This window comes from Mus caroli, chromosome 13 (genome assembly GCF_900094665.2).
Source record: "Mus caroli chromosome 13, CAROLI_EIJ_v1.1, whole genome shotgun sequence".
In the NCBI taxonomy this organism is placed as follows: domain Eukaryota; kingdom Metazoa; phylum Chordata; class Mammalia; order Rodentia; family Muridae; genus Mus; species Mus caroli.
Genome location: NC_034582.1, coordinates 15,761,536 through 15,782,794, shown reverse-complemented (window position 1 = coordinate 15,782,794; position 21,259 = coordinate 15,761,536). Strand labels below are relative to the sequence as shown.

Sequence of the window (21,259 nt, the reverse complement as noted above, 5' to 3'; positions counted from 1 at the left end):
TGGGGAACTTTTGGGATAGCATTTGAAATGTAAATGAAGAAAATACCTAATTGAAAAAAAGAAAAAGAAAAAAACATGTAAATATCCACTTTTAATGCAGAAACATATTAACGGTAAAGGTAGAATGGTTTTTAGACCAGCAAGTTAACATCTTCACCCCAAAACTAAGTTTTAAGTCAAAATGCAAAGTTATCTGCTATTTTTAAAGCTTCAGTCCCGTCAAATCCTTCTTATTTATTTATTCAGGGTAAGCATGTCCACTAATGTACCCACTCATGGATCCAGTTTAAAGAAATAACAAGTTTCACTAATATTTCCCAAGGGGCCCTTCCTAAAACATAGTCCCCATGGACACTTCCATGGCTCCCTGTGGAGTCCTGTCCTGTGGAAGTATTCCTTAGATCACAGGGTGGCTGCTCTTTTAAAGTCGCATGGTCTTCATAGTCCTCTTTAAGTTGTGGGATGAGAAGGGCACACACCAGCTTTTAGAACTGCAGCTACACATCAGAGTTAGAGTCCCTGGGTGGTCTTCATCAGTTGGAAGATGTCTCTTTGCACTGGAGCCCACACACTCAGCCTGTGTTCCTTGCTCCACCCTGGGTAGGCATTGCCAGTAACCCTTGTCCTACATTTTCTCAGGCAGATTCTAAGTTGGGTTTCTTTCCCAAACCACGCCTCAGATACTGCATCAAATCTGACATAATATTTTTTTGTAACGCTTTTAAACTTTACAAACTATAAAAGTCCTGTTGGGTGACAGAACCTCCCCCCCTCATAACTACAGCAACTGCTACAGAATGCTTTCTAAAGAAACACTCAAACTTACAAAGAAACTTGATGGAAAATAACAATTCTAGTCACCACAAAGAAGTAACAGTAATAAAAGTCAACCCATCTATTTTCAAACTCTCTGTCCCAAACATGTTGCTTCTCCACCTTCAGCGTCGACTTCATCCGGAGACATGTGCATTACTACAATGAATGTGATGGTGATGACCTCACCGTTCAAAATACAGGTCTGCTGCATGGCTCTTTCTTTGGGTGGCTAGTTCCCTCTCTACAGTCTTGAGAGAAAAGTGGAGCTTTAATGAAATTCCAAACAAATAGTCTGTATTTCAATAAGTTCATTTTCAACCACATTTTTGTCTTAAGACACCCCACTATACATGCATATACATCACACACACACACACACACACACACACACACACACACACACACATGCAAGCTTACTTCACTTCTAAAATAGAACCAGGCTGACTAAACCTAGGCTAAACCATGTTTATAAGGCTATGTGGTGAGAATGGAAACTCTGCTCAAATAGTTATTACTGGCTTGCTTCACTTGGTTATCTCATTCCAACTGAGCAATACAGTTGGCCAGTCATTTGGGTTGAGTAATACAATCATCTCTGATTACTTCATATATTTTAAATACAAAACATGCAAAATTTTAAGTAAATAGGTAAGAATATCTTTTTATCTCAGGAGGACAAGATCAGTAACTGTCCATAGAGTTATTCCATACATGCATAATTGCTTCATGAACAAAATGTACAACATCTGATACTCTGTCACTGTGTTTTTAGGTCCCAAGCCAGAAAGCTCTTTGTGACAGGGATAGAGATCACACACAGAACTATCAGCAAATAAATGTGCAAGTTTTTCACAAGCTAATATCATAGTGTCCATTTACAAATGGAGACAGTGATGTTCCTTAAGTATACATAAGTACCTTGTTTTCAGCCAAAACCTAATGATAGGGGACTGTCATGACAAAGACTCAGAAATCTGTCTAAGGAGACAGCTTCCTATAGCCTCTGCGCTCCAGAGCAAGCCGTTAGAGCAGGGTCACTCTCATAGCATCTAAGTCCAAGCAAGTTAGGCAAAATGAATCTTTAACCTGGTGGTAATACCTCAGACTTTGCTATGATGATATTTCCCTCAAAAATGTCTAAAGTGTAGGGAAATTCTACAAATACTGTGAAAAACACATATCCACAAAATACAAGCCCATTTTACAACCTGCACAGTCCTTCATTCCTTTTCCAAAATGGCAGGAGGGTTAGGATCCAGTTAGGGGATGTTTGGAGTGTGGCAGACTTGACAAAATTGAATGGACTTACCTGAGGACCATGGGAAAGAGGAAGGGAAGATTTCTAACAATCCTGAGTGTCTTAGAAAGAAGAGCTGGGAAAATTCAGATCTCAGCATCTTGCCAATTTAAGTTTTCCAAATATGCTAGGAAAATGTGTCCCAGAATTGAATGCTGGAGAGAATCATGCCAAAAGGAGGCAATGAACATGCCCACATTCTCAGTTCAATGTTGCCAAGTGTGTCCCTGGCAATATGGTGTCAGAAGCCTACTGGGTCAACAGGAAGATACTCTATCAATAGTACAAAATGCAAACAGCTTTTGTGCCATTGTGAAAGGGGGCTTTGGATCTCCCTACACACCAGTTTCCAGGCCTTTGTTGGAGTCCACCTCTCCTTACGCTGAAACATATCCATTCCCCAAGGAAGCAATTGCATCTTTTGAGGAAGAAAACACTAGTTTATGATATTCTCTTTCTGAAGACTACGCTCATCCAAAATGTTAGAGATTAAATCTTGGCTTACTCTCTCATGAAATGCTTAAGCACTAGCGACTATCGCTTCCTCTGCTTTTCTGCTTCCGATTGACAGATACATCAGCACATCAACTGGCCAGATGCCTTTGCATCCTGATCTCCTGTCACTGCATCAGAGCATAGCAAGCAAGGCATGAGGAAAAGGTGAACAGTGCTGAGAAAAAGAGGAACAAGAAGCTGGAGCAGGTAAGTGACTTCCTGTCCAGCCAGCAGGTAAAGACGACTAGTGCAGCACGCAGGAGAGAGAGTTAGGCAGCCACAATCAGGGAGGTCATGCGGCAGACATAGAAGAGGATAGACAAAGATGGGCAGATGGGTTTGTACAGCTCCAACAGGCACAGGTACACAGTGGGTGGGGCTTTCCACACAGCAAAGTGGCCACATACAAATTCTAAAGTGACTTATAAAAATGAGTTAGTTTTATGTTCACCCTCTGTAATAAAAGTGGTTGTTATCAGATGCTGGGAATATCAGAACTCTGTGTGTGAAAATGTATTGAGTAGCTGCAACTGTACACTCAGAACCACAATGTCAACAGTGTGCTTGCACATAGTGAAGCCCTGTTGCCCTCACTGGGGTGAGCTGCTTGTTCTCTAAGCCCAATCTTTCTCTGCTTGAAAAGGGCCATATGGCTTCAAACTGTCCCTCATTCCACTTTCAGCTACAGACATCTGTGTGTCACAACTCCTGGACAAATGTTTTGGACTCGTTACTTCTGACTCTCACGGGGAACAGACTCTACAACCTCAATTGTACAAGAATTAAATTCAGATACGACATAATCTGATTTTATTAATTGCTTTAATACTTACTTGCATATTTAAGTTTCTAACTTCAGAAAGTAGTTATTAAGTTGATGACAAAAAAATGGGCCCCATGGGTGATAAGTAATCCTCTAATATGCAATGCAAAAGTACCCCCCCACTTCTATCAAGTCATCGCAGGGAGAATATGAAGCATGGTTTCCAAATAGCTCGTCTACAGTTCTACCAGCACACTGACAGGCAGGAGAATTACGGAGCAAATAGCGCAAGTAATCACCAGTGTTGAATCACAGATACGTTCTTGCTTGTGCTGCTGTGGAATCTATTTTATACTAGATATCTTGGCTCTTCGGAAAATACACTAAAAAAATTACATTTCTACAAAATTTCCGTTTGAAGTAAGGTGTCTTTACTAAACTTCTTAGAAAGCACCAATCACTGCCGTGCTTCTTTCGAGGCTTCACGGTTGGTGTCTGGAAGTTAATCAAGTTCCACTGGGAGCATTTTCCTCTTGTATTCCATTATGTTTCATCCTTCTCCAGCTCTTTGCAGATTTTGCCTTTCCCTACTGTGTTCTGAGTCATAGGCCAAAAGCTCTCCTAAAAGTAGCTCTTTTTGTAAACTTTGAGTGATTTCTGTACAATGTCTATGCTATTGCTTTGTCCATGCATTTTACTGTGAAGTTACACCCACCCAGTGCCACCCCAGGAACCCTTTAGAACTAAATTCATTATCTAAACCCCAGGATCACCTCTAAGTGCCTGGCAGACGATGCTCCAGGCACAGTACAGAGGTTTGGAGGTACTCTGTTCTTCTCCCGAGCATCATGGACACTTAGGAGATGAGGACCTCTAAAAGCATTTTGATGACTTCCCCCTCTCACTGCTACACTCCAGCCTGAGCAGGTGAAAGGGATTCTGGGATGCACTCCTGACCATCCCCCACAGCAGACACCTAGACCTTATATAAGAAAACCAAGTGCTCTTAACGTCTGAGCTATAGCTCTAGCCACCTCCCACCCCAAGAGTTTTGACTATGGAAAGATCATGCCATAAACCTGTGTTTTTAAAAGATCTTTCTGGAACCCAAGGACTAGACAGTTTATGGACGGTCCAAGTCCAGATTCAGTGAACAATAAAAAGCACATACAGTCTGCAGAAGACATGGAAGCTGCTACAGAGTCCCAGCACCAGATGGCAGATGCCCCTTTGTCCAATACACGCAGGATGGCAGGATTAAGGGACCTAGTAAGACCAAGTTAGAAAGTCAGATCAACCCACTGTTTGAAGTAAAAAATGTGGGCAGATCACCAAAGAGCTCCTAGAGTTAGAAAGCACTAAAAGCCAGCCGAGAGGAGAGTAAAACAGCAAGACTCATTTTAGACCCATCCAATTTGAAGGGTCTGTGGACTGGTCATGCAAATGAACTTCAGGAGACTTCAATTCACCTCTGTTAAAGTCAAGGGATTTTGAATGACCAGGAGGACACCATACACAAATACAATAAAAACAAAAGGGTGAGCTTAGGTAATGTTTATGCTAAAGAGGTCAGAGGAACAATAGCAGCATTGCCTGAGTGTAACAAGTCAAAGATACCAGGATCACAGAGGCATAATGGTCATGCTTTAGAGCAATGGGATGGGACTAGCTCTGGAGAGAGATCTCCAGACTTGACAATCAGGCGCTGATTGCTACTCTAGACAAGCAGCAGGTGGACAAGTGATGTGGACCACAGCAAGAGGGAGAGGCAGCAGAGTCAGCATTTTCTCCTGGAGGAGTTGTCACCACAGTGACAGGTGGGGACTGAATATGACCTCAGCAGAGGAAAGCACTAGAAAACAGTGTGTAAGGATTGGGGTGACTTGTCTCCATATTTTGGATGAAGAGAAGGGATCATAGTAGGGGAGATGCAAATAAGCACGATGATGTAAGTTTTATGATTTGTCATGTACGTCCTTTTCATTAGAACTTTATTCCAATCTTAGAATTTAGAGTAACTGGCCAGTTTCCATCCCATTTTTGTCTGAGAAATGGCATGTGTTGAGGAACACTGTCCTCTGTGCACAGGATGGCCCTCCAGAGCCCTCAGCATTATTCATTAGTTGGATTACACTCTCAGGCCATTGGAAATATTAACTTTCTATAATGGACTTGGGGAGGAGCCTCAAAGTCCTGCCTCCTTTTGTGGATATCTATGTAGTTTCTGGGAGTAATAGCCCTTTCTTGGTGGTTTACATGTAAATTGTTCATATTTCTATAGGCACTTCTCACCCATTTTCTTAATAAGGCCCAATTAAACTTACTACTTTACCAAGCTTGATGTGCATAGAATAATTTCTTTGTTTTGTTGTGGGTGCCCTACCTTTGGTGAGTGGACATCTGTTTATGATGTGCACTTATGAAAAACTAAGCAACAGCGTAGCATATCTTTTCTGATGAAAGAGTTTTCCCAGTGTTAAATACACACAACTGATATTGAAAATCATGCTCCCACTTTTAAAATGTAGTCGTAGTGTTGCTTATCTTTCATTTTTCTAAAAATTGTACTAGTAACTGAGGTGACAAAAATTATTTCATGTCCTGCATGTAACTTTTCTCAATGTAGGTTGTTGGTCTTGGCATGTGTATATGTAGTGTGGATCTTTTTTGCATGTGTGCTTTGTAAGCTACCACGAGAACAAAGACCAGTGTCCAAAGGGGTCAAAGTGCTGTACAGAAGCAAATAAAATGCTTGAAATTTAGAACTGTCCCTCAGAAGTCTCTCTGCATTTGACAAAACTGGTATATTTTGTGATTAAAGAGATTCTCAAGAGCCAACAATGTATTTTATAACCAGACTTTCCCTCTTTGCTGGAATACATTTTTACCTAGTGTAGGATGACTTTTTCAGTAAATTAATAAATGAAAAGGAAAGAAGGCGGATGAAGGTACCCTTTGAGGATACCTGACTTAGAGTGATGCACGTGTAAGGGGGAGCTTCAGTGCATTCATATGGCTCAGAGAGAAAGATATTGATGATGTAATGATTAAAACTGATAACTGGCAGAGCAGCATCCCAGAGCTGTCCAAGAGGGGTAGAATTCAAAACACAGAAGAGCTGGCCATGCAGAGTCTAGGAACACAAGCTCTACCTGGGAGATGGGTGGTGAGAGCAGATGATGGACAAATATGAAGAGATCTGGGCTAGAACTCAGGCTTCCCTGTGCCTCCTCTGAGACCCGTAGTTTTCCAGAAGGCAGAGCTTGACATACTGGATGAGCCACAGAGAATGGCTAATTCTGCATTTCAGTTCCATCTAAATCGACTCATTTAATACTCACAACTATTCTATTAAGGTTTATAATTCAGAGTTAAGGAGACAAATAACAAGACAGTTAATCACCCAAACAGGAAATGCTGGAGCTAGAACCGAACCCCATTCCATGATCTCATAGTCAGTCTGGCTAGACTCTATGGCAATCTCTTTCATCAGTTAAGTGGTCACAGAACAGGGTACATGAAGGAGGAAAGGGTACTGTGGAAAACTCAGGATGGGAATCAATGGACGGAGCGTAGCCACCTCTGTTCTTATGTGACACATAATTACAAAGTTGAACCATTTCACATTCCTGTATTTTGATTTTTTTTGTTTTGTTTGTTTTGTTTTTAAAGATAGATTCATTCATTCATTCATTTATTCATTCATTTATTATATGTAAGTACACTGTACCTGCCTTCAGACACCCCAGAAAGGGCTTCATATTTCATTACGGATGGTTGTGAGCCACCATGTGGTTGCTAGGATTTGAACTCAGGACCTTAAGAAGAGCAGTCAATGCTTTTAACCACTGAGCCATCTCTCCAGCACCACATTCCTGTATTTTGGAAACATACGTATATGTAATATTACATAGCCTGGGTAAGCTGGTGTTTTTCTCTCTCTTTTTTAATGTATTTAGGTGTGTGTGTGTGTGTGTGTGTGTGTGTGTGTGTGTGTGTGTGTGTAAAACACCAGCTAATGAAAAAGGGGGCCATGAATTTGAAAGAGAGTAAGGAGAGATATATGGGAGTTTGGATGGAGGATGGGAAAAGGGAAGATGTTGTAATCACAATCTCAAAAATAAAAGAAATACCTTTTAAACTGTCAAGTATAAGACAATTTCATAGGGTTCTTTCTAATCCTCTGTTTGGGAAATCTTCAGATTTCTCTTGGATCTTCAGTAAGAGGCTAGGTGGGAGAGGAGGCAAAGGCTAAGAGTAGCAGTGACAGCACTAGGTCTCTTGCATCAGTTGGAAAGTGACTTATAATCTGAAATTCTAGTGACTGCAACATTGTGGCGAACTCTATCCTCTAAGCACAAGTGTCTTTTACTCACAGTCTTTTTTTTTTTCTGGTACATGCACAAGTAGACATCTATTCATCTGAAGAACTTAGAAAACAACCATAACTCACTGGTATCTACTACAGCTAGGGGGCAAACAGACTGCTTACCCAGTGACCACAATTAAACAAGCCTCACAGCCTTTCTGCCACACCTCGGGTCACTGGCATGTTCATGTCCATTGTCGGCAGACTTTCCATCATGATAAATTACACACATAGGAACAGCACACCTGGGAGATGCATACCTTTTGTGTCCTTCTGCTTTAAGGACACATTGCAGCCAGGAAGCCTTCAGACAGAATTCCATGCTCTGTGATTCACAAAATGGAAATCTGGCATTCTATGCCAATGACATTGCCTTCTGTGGCAGTTCAAGCAGCAAAAAGCCATATGCCACCTACTTCAAATCTAACCATGCCACACCAATGTGTATGTGAACTAGAAAAAAAGAATATGGGGACCAGAACCATTCCAAGAAGCCTATTACCTCCAATTCTGCCTAGATATAAATTTATCCTGAGGGGGTCTTCCTGTATTATGCCACTTATGGAATAATGCAACGTCCCCCTAATTTAAGATAACTTTGGAGGCAAAAGTAATGCATAGTGGCGTATGTGTGTGTGTGTCTCTGTGTGTGTCTATTTGTGTCTCTGTGTGTGTGTGTGTTTAAGATGAGTTTAACACGTTCCTGTTTTACATCTAAGAAGCCCGACCCTCACACTCATGTTCTCAGGTCTGCTTGGGTAGCACCTGTAACCTAGAAGGGATGGACAGTTGGAAGGTCCATTTGTCCTCTGCCCTAGAACATCTCTTGACAGCCATCTTGGGAAAGGATAAATGCTATTATTGACATTACTTTCCCTCAGTGGTCCGAAAACATGACAAATGGGAGACTAGAGGGTTCCCTGAACTGCCAGGGTGTGTGGGTTAAGCATGACTAACAGTGATATAATGAATGGGTGGAGCTGGAAAACGAGAGCACAGTTCCAACTGTGCTACTTGGAAAAGAGAAGCTGAGTTTATTTTGCAGTGGGTCAAATTCTCTGAAGGTTTTCATCACTTTATATAAACTATGCTGGGAGAAAAGTGGTTATTACTGCGACTTTAATTAACAAGTGGCAATGTTATTTTATAAGTCTCTCAAAGCACTGATATCTGCAGAAGACATTTTGAAGGGTAGATTTAGCAGGATTTACCAGTAAAGCTTATTGACATCTCAGGAATGGTGGGTTACTGCTGGCTTTGGACTCTGGATCCTCCTGCCTTACTCTGGCGATTGCAATGAGTTAGCAGCTATCTATAGTACAGTTCCCAAGTTCTCTGCTCATTTCATATCTATGCACATCCACGATGCTGGGATTATGGCATGTGGTACTATGTCTAAATAAGACAATTCTTTAGTCAGCATAACTGAAAATACTTAGTACCTATGGCCTCTGGGAGCTGAGCTACAGTATCCACTCTGTATTGAAATGATATAAATCAATTCAACCCTTGGCCAGAAGGACCATTTTAAGTGATGAATCAGATATTTCTGGCCATTCATTTAGGGTTTGATCCAAATTAATTGAGTCAATACTTACAAAGCATCGAGAGAATACTGAGATATGAAATTTCTGCATCCAGTAAAACATAGACTTAATGTGGAAAGTTAGATTTATAATGAAAAGCCACTATAGAGATAGAAGGTATTTTCCAATAGAATATCTGAATTCCACATTGTGGAGGCAGAGGTGCAAAACTTCGTACTGAATTGAACGGGAGATGGATGGTAACTCTCATACTGAGGTGGCACTTGTGCAAAATCCTAAGGGATAAGTAGGCTCTCAACAGGCAGATGGGAGAAGACGTTTCTGGCAGAGAGAATGAGGATGAGCTAACGCTGAGAGATGAAAAGTGTTACAGCACGTACAAAAAACCAGTGGGCATTCAGGATGTGCTGGCAGCCTAGGAAAGGTGGGGAGTGAAAGCAAGGTAGAAGCAGGAAAAGTATGTTACCGTGAAACTTTCAGAGCCAGGTAACAGCCAGTCTCAGGAAGACTAGAAGCAGGAATGATATGGTCAGATTTGATTTTGAAAACAAGATTTCAAAGACAGAAGTTAAGTAATGTAACAGTTGGTATCTTAGTTATTCCTATATAGATGCTGTATAACAAGCAATCACAAAGATTTTTATACTCCCAGGTCAACAGGTGAGCTGAGACGGCTATTTGGTTATATCTTGACATTTCAAAATGTGTGGGTTGACTCTAGAAAACTGCACCCAGATGTGTTAGTCTGGGGTTTGCCCTGAGTTAGCAACAGCTGCCCATAGTGCACAGCTCTTATGTACTCTCCTCATATCACATCTATTTACATCACATTGGTGCAAGAAAGCCTTCTGACCAAGCCAAGGGGAATATGGCAAAGACTTGTAGGTACAACTGTCTCCAAGCAAGCACAGTGTGACGAGGCATCAAGCTGACCACATCTGGGATGAGAAGAGGAACCTATGAATCAATGCAATGATGAAAGGATAAAGGGCTATCCAGTGCTTACATGACTCCGGCTAGGGATTGGTTTCAAACAGAAGCCAGTCTATAGTCTTCAAAGAGAGCATTACTAGCTAGTGTGTCCTAAGAGAGCTGAAAGTGTTCTGTTATTTTCATATTCTGGTGCACAACCTGATGTAGACCCAAAGATTTTGGAAAGAATGACTTACATTGAAAATGTTGCTTAGTCAATCACCTTATTGACCAAGATATAGACATAGATATGGCTGTGCTATTTGTACAGCGGTTGTGAGATCATTTTAAATGTCTTTCCAAACCCAGGCACAGAGCAAGACTCTTATGAATATAGACAATTCAAGGTTCTGCTCTAAGATAACTGGAGGATTAGTAGGTCACTGCCATATGTTGTAGAGAACAGGTATCCACAGTGACAGCAAGGTGGTAGGTACCCCACGGACATCTGAGTTAGTTGTTGTTAGTAAGCAAGTCACAGGCTTAGGAACCTCCCTGAAGATGTTGGCTCAACTGGGGAAATAGGTGGACTGACTGCCTCCTTAATCGTTTCATTCCACCTAGACTCACATAGGACCACTTCCTCCTAACTTTACAGCCAGCAAAGCAGTTACAGGCAACAAGAGAGAGAGAAGGCAGAGAGAGAATAAACAAACTAACAAACAATTAGGAGCCCAGAGCTCTCAAAGTCAATCTTCACTATTCATTTTTCTCCCTTTAACACTTGCCACAAAGGGGCTAAAGAAATTATGGATAAATTTAGCCCTCCCCTTTGGCCTATTCCTGCCTCTCACTCTCTGTTCCTATTTCTGGTCTTTGGACTCAGAGGTTTAGGTCTATGACTGGTCAGATGGGGCAGGCTGGTGTGTGGGCTGAGGGAGTCTGGTCAAAAATTGTTTATTTTTATAAGTATGGATATTTTGCTTGAATGTACGCCTGGTACATCCTCTGTACATGTGGTGCCCATGAAGGCCAGAAGAGAACATTGGCTCCCCGAGGACTGAACTAGAGTAATAGAGGGTTATGAGCCAACACATGGGTTCTGGGACTCCAACCTAGAGTTGGAGCCAGTGCACTTCCCTACCGAGCCACCACTCCAGCTCTGGTTCTGGCATCAATGCTGATGGCACCTACAGATCTCACTTAAGAGTTTTCTAACTTCTCACAGCTCTTGTTTTGGATCCTTTACAAATGACTTCTGGTCATTATCTTTGATTCTCTGTGGTGACTTAAATGACAATTGGTTCCCATAGGCTCCTGTATTGGAACACTTGGGATCCTCATTTGGTAGTGCTGTTTGGAGAGGGTATGGAGTCTTTGGAAGTACAGACTTTCTGGTGGAAGACTACCACTGGGGGTAGGGGTGCATTTTAAGGGCTTATAGCGTCATCTCAGTTCCAGTTTAAGATGATTAATCTTGGTTTCCAACTGGACTACATATGGACTCAACTAAAACCCAAAGAGGTAGCACACCTGAGAGGTATTTTTCTTGATTACATCATTTAAGGTGAGAAGAGCCAACCTAAGGCTGGTCCACACTTTCTGACAGCAACCCACATAAAAGGACATGGAAGACAGAAGTTTTTCCTTTCTGCCTGTTTGACCTTGATTTTGATATCGGGTTCATCTACCTTGTTCCTGAATCATTCCTTCACTGCTGTGAGAACATACTCCTTCAGGAGTCCAATGTAGACTGAAGAACAGCAGCTCTCTAGAACCTCCCTGGGACTCTTGCCTGGGACTGGTATTGCTGAGACATCTAGTATAACGGATGGATCAACAGCCAGATCCATAGCTTTTCTGTCAGGAGACAGCTATTGTTGGACCAGCTGGACCACTTCCTGTATGTGAATCAGTCTAATAAATCACAGGCAAACATACATGCATACATGCATACACACACACACACACACACGGACGCACATACTCTTCCACTTCACCTTTAAGAATCCTGACGGACACTTTGGTTTTTTTTTTTTTTTTTTTTTATTCCCTCTGTGTCCTGTGTATGGATAAAGATGGAAGCTCTCAGTTCCCTGCTCCTGCTGGCATACCTTCCCCACCCTCTGTTACGGACATCTCGCCCTCTGGAGCACTAAGGAAAATTGTTTGATTATGGCATTTTATCAGAGCAGCAAAATAGTAACTAAATATAGACTCGTTATCTCAATTTATGTCCCCTCTTTGACCTCAGTCCTCTGCCCATCACACCCAGCCCTTTCAGGTGACAATAGGGAGTGACCACATGATGTAGCCATGGCCTCTGCTGCACTCTCTACAACTGCATTTTTAAATTTCCCACTGAACATAATTTACTTTGCAATTACAAGATAAATACTTTTTTTTGATCGACGAGGACTTACACTTTATAAGAGATCAGCACAGAATGGTACCCCTCTCCTTCCTAGCTAAGCAACCCTGACTCCTGTCTGCCCTTTCATTTAAAATGCTTTCATCTCATTACGCCTCACTTAAAATGCGGGTGATTTCCTGTTAATTGAACATATACTAATAAAATGGTATCTCTGCCATTATGAAATCTCGCTGATACTCCACACTGGAGTCTGGAATTCAGGTCACAGGAACTTGTTGACCATTCACACACAGTCCCCAAAGCACAGTTAATAGAAGGGAAAGAGGCTTCAGATGTGGATGAATAGAGCAATCAGCTTGGTGAGTAGTGATGATTCTCCTAAGGGATGGTCTGTAACTGAACCAAGGGACTGATGGATTGTGCTGCTGTGGAGCGGAAGAACCTGCTAATTGTTTCCTTCTCACATTTGCCAAATCTGGACACAGCAAAGAAAGTTATATGGGCTTGGTCAAAACTTCAGAAGTGAGAACTCTATACTAGTCTTGAATTACAAAGAGATACTGTCTGAATATATTAGCATTGTCAGGCTTATCTGGGACTGTTTGTGAAACACTCATGAAGTTTTATACTACAAATGTCCAGTGGTAGACAATGTCCAGAAGGCAAAACACAATAGTTATGTCCCTGTGCAAGCTTGTCTACTTTTCCTGGAAATGCTTGTAGTTAAAATCCTACGGCATATGGTCTCCTACGACCATATTACCATTGCCTGATACCGGCTCCATCCAGAAACGTGATACACAGTCCATCTACTGACACCAGGAGAGTACAGAGCCATCCTGAGTGGTAGGCAAAGTACTTGCTCTTATTCCACAGATGAGACCCCTGAGGCTCAAGCTGCTGAATCCCTTTCCACATGGTTATCTGGGTACAAGAAAGGATGAGCTAGGCTTTTTAGTCACCCCTGCGCCTGGCACTGAGCCATGGGTAGTACATTGGGAGATGAGCCGGAAAAGGAAACTTCCAATATCAGGAACCTTAAAGGAAAGCTCCTTCACTCAGGAATGTATTTCCACTGTGGTCACATTCCCTTTGTGATCAAGCCAAATTCCAGTTGTTCTCTATACAAGGCAGGAAAAAAAATATATTATTGATATTTGAAAATCTACCTTGGGTACCAATACACAAGACTTGGTATTTCTGTAACAACAAGTTTTGGTATTCTGTCTGGACTCTGCCCGCAGTTACCTGACAACAGCCAGGTATGCTCCTCCCCACAGTTAGCTACAACAGCGAGGTAGGCCTGGCCCCCTATAAAAGGAGCTGCTTGCCCCCTTCTCTCTCTTACTCCTACCTTTCTCTCTCTTGCCTCCTTGCTCCCCCCTCCATTCCCTTCTCCCTCTCTCTCTCCACGTGGCCATGGCCGGCCTCTACTTCTCTACTCTCTCCTTCTCTCTACCTTTCTCTGCCTCTACTACTCTCTTACCTCCTCTCCCCATGAGCTAAATAAACTCTATTTTATACTACACTGTCATGTGGCTGTTCTCTCAGGGAGAAGGGATGCCTTGGCATGGGCCCACTAAGGCACCCCTTCTCCACACACCCGGCCAGAACATATTCTTATAGCTCTTTCTCTTTTTTATGATCACAACAACAATTTCAGGAGAAAAGATGATGAGGGAAGAGAAATAATCTAAAAAGCCTTACAAGGGCCTGACCAGAAGAGGTTGCAAAACACAGCTCCATACTGCTGTCGCCTGCCTGACTCAGGCAGCCTCAGGTCAGCAGCTACCAAAACTTTCTTTTTTATGAAGCAAGTACCTTACAGTCTATTTCAACAAATGCTGTGCATCAAACTAAAGTTAGCAAAGTCACTCTTGGTCTTCCTGCTGTCCTAAGAGAGTGTAATTGTGATGAACGAGGACAATTTCATAAAAAGTGGCAAGGACCATGAACAAAGCCCAACTCTACCTCGAATTAGCAGCTGACAACTACAAGCACAAGAATCCACTCGCTACTATTCATTGGGAAACATTAAAGGAAAAACTACATCTTTTCATTACAATGCATTTGGTTCTAGAGGATGTCTGGCTATACTGCAAACCTACAAACCTATTGTGGCAGACGAGAAGGCTTTTGAATAAATACTTGTTAATAGCCTGGACAGATAAAATAATACATAATCTCATTGCATGACACAAGGTTTCTTTAAAAGACAGCTCCTCTCCTTAAATATTCATGTTTCAATTAAAATGTACACCTACTTTATTAGCCACACCAGGTCCAGTTCAGATCAATAACAGCAGCACTAGATGGAATTCTAATGAAGATAAACAACTCCGAGTCCTCTCAGCTCCCCCTGGGCACCACGCACAAAGCTTCCTTTCATTACTTGCTGCAAGCCTATTTTACAGTCACCTGCCTCATGCAAATGAGGAGCCTCATGTTTATTCATGAGGAGAGTTACAGACTACCTTTCATTCCATAGGCTGGCTCAGTGAACCTAAAGAGTGAGCTGAGCAGGGCTGGGAGGAGGACTTCTGAATATACAACTGTCTTCTGCAAAGCACACACTGAAAGTCAGTAAGCCAAAAGTAATGTAAGAAGCAAGCCGTCCCCTTTGAGCTCAGGCATTTGCCAGTGTTAACATTTTAACCACCATCCCATTTTATGCCACACCAAGATCCATTATTTTCTGTGACTCCTCTTCAGGGGATTTCTTAGAATGTTTCCTTCTGGTCCATTCTCCAATTCTTCCTAATTGGGATTTTCTCCCGTTGACACAGATGATGCCCACAGCTTGGCCAAGGGGCAGCTGCTTTGCTAGCCCCGGGTTGTCCCACCTCGGTCTCTGATATTTTAAGCATCCACGACTTTTCATCTGTGAGTGTAAGATTCCAAGCCCTAGCAAAGTGTGCCTAGCTTATTTTTGCTGTTGGATAAAATTCCAAAATAGCTCTATTACTTACTTCACAGTAAGGCCACTTTTAAAATTGTCACTTGCATTTCATTACATGGAAACATGCAAAGTTGTGTCATCTCCGTCTATAATGCTGAATTTTGATAGTGCCCTCAATACCGAAAGGACAGGTTGCTGATGGCCCTTAGAATGACTTGAGTCCACTAAATGAGTCTGACCAAGTAGTCAGCTTTTGGAGAGGCCCTAGGTCTCATCAACTGTGAGGGACACACAATTCTTGAGGCCTGCTGATATTCTATTAGACTGCTATCATGATGTGTCAATGCGGGAAACCAAGTCAGTTCATAAAGCTGTTGGACAACAAATTGCTGAAGTCAGCATAAGTTTAATTTTTTTTTTTGCCACTTATCACATCTGCATATAAATTTACTTCCTCAACATATGTTTACATGTATGACTCCAACTACTATAGCATCACCAATAAGAGAGGATGAGACAGCATTTCCATTTTTCTTTTTTGTTAATTTTCAGGCATGGAATTTTTGAGTATGACAAATGGTCACAGTACTCTTCTCAAGGCAGGCAGTCTGAATTAGTTGGAAATATGTATAGCATATATCTATATTAATAGGTGGAAATACCATTGTTACAACCCACCTTGAGTGAGCAACTCTAACTTCATGAAAACAATTCGTGGATAGCTTTTTCCCACCGAATGGTTTCCCTGGTCAGTGGTTCTACTGCCCACTGAGCTAAGAGGCCCCATGTTATCCAAATGTATCCACGGTTGAGACATACTGCTGCATAGATCCATATTCCACTTGCAAACCCTTGTTAGAATAATTAAAATGGGACAACTACAACCCACACAAGCATAAAATAAGATTCCTGTAAACAAAACATCATAAGTGAAGCCCTCAAATGATGGTTGGGTCACTTGTGTGGGGAAGTAGCTGGCAGCAGTTTAGCTCTTCCCTGACATCCCTACAAATGAATAATGCATGTTCTAAAATATTGGTAATAAAAGTCAAAACACAGAATACAAACTCAATGGCCTGAATCAATGGATTATTCTGTAGACTGCTATATCTAGAAAGTGAAAGTTCTTCCCGAAGCATAAATATTTTAATCATCCCAATTCTACTTCTCTTACATAAATAAGAAAACTTTCCATCTGCTGCTCCTCAAGACTGGAAGAGCAGTAGCCGCTGCTTTTCCAAACGCCATCTTCCAGCAGTGGCATTAACTAGTGACATTAACTAGCACATTCCAGATACCTTCAATCCGAAGCCGAAGTCAGGGTACCCATCAGAAGCTATCCCTGACTCTGCTAGAACGTGCTGCAAGTGCTATGTTGGTGAAATTAAAATTTTGAATTAGTGGCCCTGAGGTAGGCAATTCAATCTCCTTTTCATGCTGTATATAAACCGACCAGAGCCTGAGATATCCAAAGTATTTCAAAAGCAATGGTGTTTCATGTTGGGTTCTTTTAAAATATTCCTGAATTCGAATTTAGACAATCTCAGGAACATGATATCATTTAAACCTACCAGAAACTCCAAACCCACATTTGTTCCTAAATTCAATCTCCTTTGCTACCAAGATAATAACAAGAAGAAAAGTGAACTGATTTCAATTTCAGCACTTCTCTCTGCTTCCATTTATTATTGAGTAAAGCGGCACAGTGGTTGATAGGCAGGAAGCAAGAAAAAAGAAATAAAAAATGGAAAGGCTGCATGGAATGGTGGTAGTGGCTCTCATACTGCACACTCATTGTCTTTCTTTTTGCCCCCAAAGTAAAAAGGCAGGGAGAACAGGGACACAAAGGAAAGGGGACACAAACATATCTGTACTGAGCCTGAGTAGCTCTCAGCCGAATTCTGGAATTATGTCTACCAGTCAAATAACAAGCAAACGGTTTTTCTATCAATACTGCATTAAAAGTTGTTATTAACACTGATAGATAAAACATACACAGATAAAATATAGACTATGATGGTCAGCAGAATACCCTCAATGGAGGCCCATGTTTTAATCCCTAAGATGTGTAACTGTGCTACACAGCAAAGCGTTATTTAGGTTACCAATAGAATTAAGGTTGTTTTTTGCCAACCTTAACACTGGGAGCTTATTATCGTGAATTATCCAAATTCCAAACAATCTTGGGACACTTAAAAAAAAAAGACATCAGAGGTGGCATCAGAGAGGACTAGACCCATAGCTGCTGGCATTGAAGAGCGAGAAACAGGATGCAAACCAAGGAATATAGCAACCTCTAGAAGCTAAAGACTGTGAGGAAGCAAATTCTCTCCTAGAACATTCAGATAGAAACATTGCTTGTTGAAGCCTTAACTGCGATCCAAGGAGACACTGTTAGCTTCTGAATTATAGAACAGTCAGATAAGAAATTTTCATTGTTCAAGCTACTAATTCTGCAGTCATTTGTGGTAGTAGGAATAGAAAATGAATACACATGCTATTTACTATTTATCTATATCTATGCATCTGTGTACTTATATTTCAATGAATTCATGTATGTGTTTATGCATTCATCTTAAAATATGCTTTTCTTTAATAAGCAGGGGAAAAGCTGAGTATTATGGGAAATTAAAATCCCGTGTCTTTTCTATGGTTGACCCCTCTCTGACACTAATTCTTGAACCAATGTTAATCTATATCACAGATGGTGAGGCAGCCTTCCTTGAGGAGTGAGTGTCCTAACACAGAACACAGAGACTTGCTTGGATGGCCTGCCCCCACAGCACATGAAGAGTCATGCTGATCCAGGGCAGAGTGGCCACAGCCACTTTGAAAGGCTATTGATTTAAGTCTCCTCTTGTTACTTGAGTGGGGAAGGCCTCCTTTCTCTGGGGTGATTTGCACCTGAATAGCAAAGTCTCTCATAATCAAGTGAAGTACACAGAGGAGGCTGTGGCTGTGATTGCAAGTGAATTAATGGCTTCTTCGCTTTCAGGCTTCTTTGAATCATGCCTACTCAGACAATGATGTTCAGACAAATGCACCTTGCTGATTGGGGTTCAACAGGGGGCACATTGGATAGTAAAGGAAAGATGGAAGGCACCATAGAGGGAAATGACCTGTGGATGAGGTAACTATGCCAGGTCAGTGCCTGGCTCAGGCTTCAGCCCATTTCCTGCTTTCCTTTCTTTTCAACCATGAGTGGTTAAAGATGCCACAAACCAGAATTTGGAAACAAAACAAAATAGAGGTGACAAACATTCAGACAGAAGGTAACAGGGAGAAAAATGAAGTTAGAAGTTTAGATGTTATCTATGTCCCAAGGCCACAGAAGTAGCACACCAGATTCTTAGATAGTTATGATCCTTAGAACCAGGAGAGTGGGTTTGGGCAAAGGGCCAGAACCTTGTTTACAGTCATGTTACAAATGTTACACGCTAAACTATACCCATCCGGACCCTACAACTAGACATAAGTAGCCATTACTGTTATACGTGTCTGTTGCAAGGAGAAATATATTCTTAATCTCTAAAAGCAGGGACTCTGTTTCAAACTCCTCTAAGTTGACCTGGAAATTCTCACATCTATGGAAGCAGGAAAGTCATAGTCCCACAAGTAATGACAACGTAAGAACAAACAAATGCTGGGGAGGTGGCTGAGAGGGTAAAAGCATCTGCCACTAAGCCTAGCAACCTGAGTTCAAGCCCTGGAACCAACACAATTAAAGCAAAGAACTGACTACTCCGGCAAGCTGTCCTCTGAAATGGTCCATATAACCCTATAGAGATAGAGATAGAGGTAGAGGTAGAGGTAAAGGTAGAGGTAGAGGTAGAGGTAGAGGTAGAGGTAGAGGTAGAGGTAGAGGTAGAGGTAGAGGTAGAGGTAGAGGTAGAGATAGAGAACCTCCATCATAGAAATAATTGTTATTTGGACATAGAAGCAGACATATGAACTTAAGGTGTCCATACTACACAAACATACCAATGGACCAGACAGTTGTCTTCTGTATTGGCTGGCTCTCCATTTGTCTTCTACACAGATAGAGGGATGACACCTTACTTAATAGTCTCAAACCAGTGACAAAGCATCCCGTACCAAAACTACAAAGGAAAAACTCACCAGGAGAGTTTCTCCAGAAAGTGTTGGTGGCCTTGGCTGAGACAAAGGGGCCAAAGTGACCCCAAGCAGATACCTAGTGGTTGCTTCCATTTTGGGTGTGATTTAAAATCACACTCCTTTCCTTCTCTTCCCTCGATCACTGCTTCTATGCACAGCTGAGGGAACATAGTATACCACATCTGAGGCGTGAGCCCCAGACTAGTCAGATGGCAGGCGACCACACCCGTTACCTTGTTGAAGTCTTCAGACGTTGCCCTCATTTCCTTCCATGTTTTGTTCAGGAGCTGAATGCAAATGCAGAAGAATTCCTCAAAAGATCTGTCATGGGTGAAGAACATCGGGTGAAAGTCGTTGCAGGTCTCACTAGCTGGAGGGACGAGATGGGAACAGAGGCAGACATATTAATATAGTGGAATGTGTGATCAAGCTCACGTTTGGTGTCCATAGAGACAAAGGGACATATTTAAGATTATATGACTACGGGGGAAAAGTAATGTTAAAAAGTCACCAAAGGACAGCTCCCACCCTTAAAAGCTTAAGGTCAGAGGATCAGACCTATTCTTAGGTACATATTTTGACTGTAAAATGTCACTTACTAATCCACCAGAGAATGTGACCCCAAGGGCTTTGTTCCAGGAGTGCTGAGGTAGGTGACCTTTGAGAAACTATTCCTGCTGTTTTCTGAGGCACAATACCTCTGTCACCCTAATAGAATAATTGGCAGAGATGGGCTTTCCTGAGTATACAATTAATTCTACCTTTGAAAATAGCATCTATGATTATTTCTCCAGGGGGCATTTTTCCCTCTTACAGGGGCAGTGAACAGGGACTGTTTGTGAGCACTCACCATCTGATGCCACTGGCCATTTAACTTTACAGGCCGGGCACAGATGGCTGGAGGTCAAAGCAACCCAAATGCTCTGAGTGCTGCAATGTCCATCTCTCACAAGCAACCAGAAAATTAGTTCAGACTGCTTCCAACCTAGTTATGGTTAGTGTTTTTGGGAAAGAGCTAGATTAGACACCTCCCTCCCTTTCCTCACACCTGCTTCCCCACCCCCTGTGCCCTAAGCCCCTCCTCACATCCAGCGATGTCCTAGGCTTGTACTTTTATAGTCCTTTAAAAAAGAAAAAGATTCATTTCTTTATGTGTCTGAGTGTTTCATCCTGCATGTATGTAAGTACCCTATGGCTTCAGAGGAGGTGGTGAGGGAGAGAGATGATGACAGTGACTGGAGGACAAGGAGCTGTTTTCTGGGACAGATTTCCCAAAGAAATGTGTTGATGCTGTAGACTGAACCTACTACCTTGAACATGATTAGCTTAGCTCTACCACTGAGTTAAACCTGACTCCCCAAACAGGAATTTTCTAGATTCTACTATATCATGTAAGAAATGACATGAACTCGGGGCCCCTAAGTGGGAAAGTATTTGCTTCTCCTATCATTGCAAAACAAACTCTATGACCACTACAGCAAGACACTTGCATACCAACCAGGGTTTTAATATAAATAAAACCAGTAGAGAAAAACAAAAACCATATGAGCCCAACTAGTGACAAGTGGTGGGAGGAAGGGCTCTTTGGTTCAGCCAGTTCTCCAAATAAGAAAAGATTCACAGAAAAAGAAAGAGAGAGAGAGAGAGAGAGAGAGAGAGAGAGAGAGAGAG

General features: G+C 41.9%; 1 protein-coding gene across 5 annotated transcripts in view; it reads right to left on the bottom strand.

The window, feature by feature from the left end:
- Window positions 1-21,259, bottom strand: part of Elmo1 (engulfment and cell motility 1) — a 510,385-nt gene that overhangs the window by 128,734 nt on the left and 360,392 nt on the right. For all 5 annotated transcript variants that reach the window (XM_029468420.1, XM_021180510.2, XM_029468421.1 and 2 more), the window contains one exon: window positions 19,822-19,958. In XM_029468420.1, coding sequence (XP_029324280.1) covers window positions 19,822-19,958 — 137 coding nt within the window. The remainder of the gene's footprint in view (window positions 1-19,821; window positions 19,959-21,259) is intronic.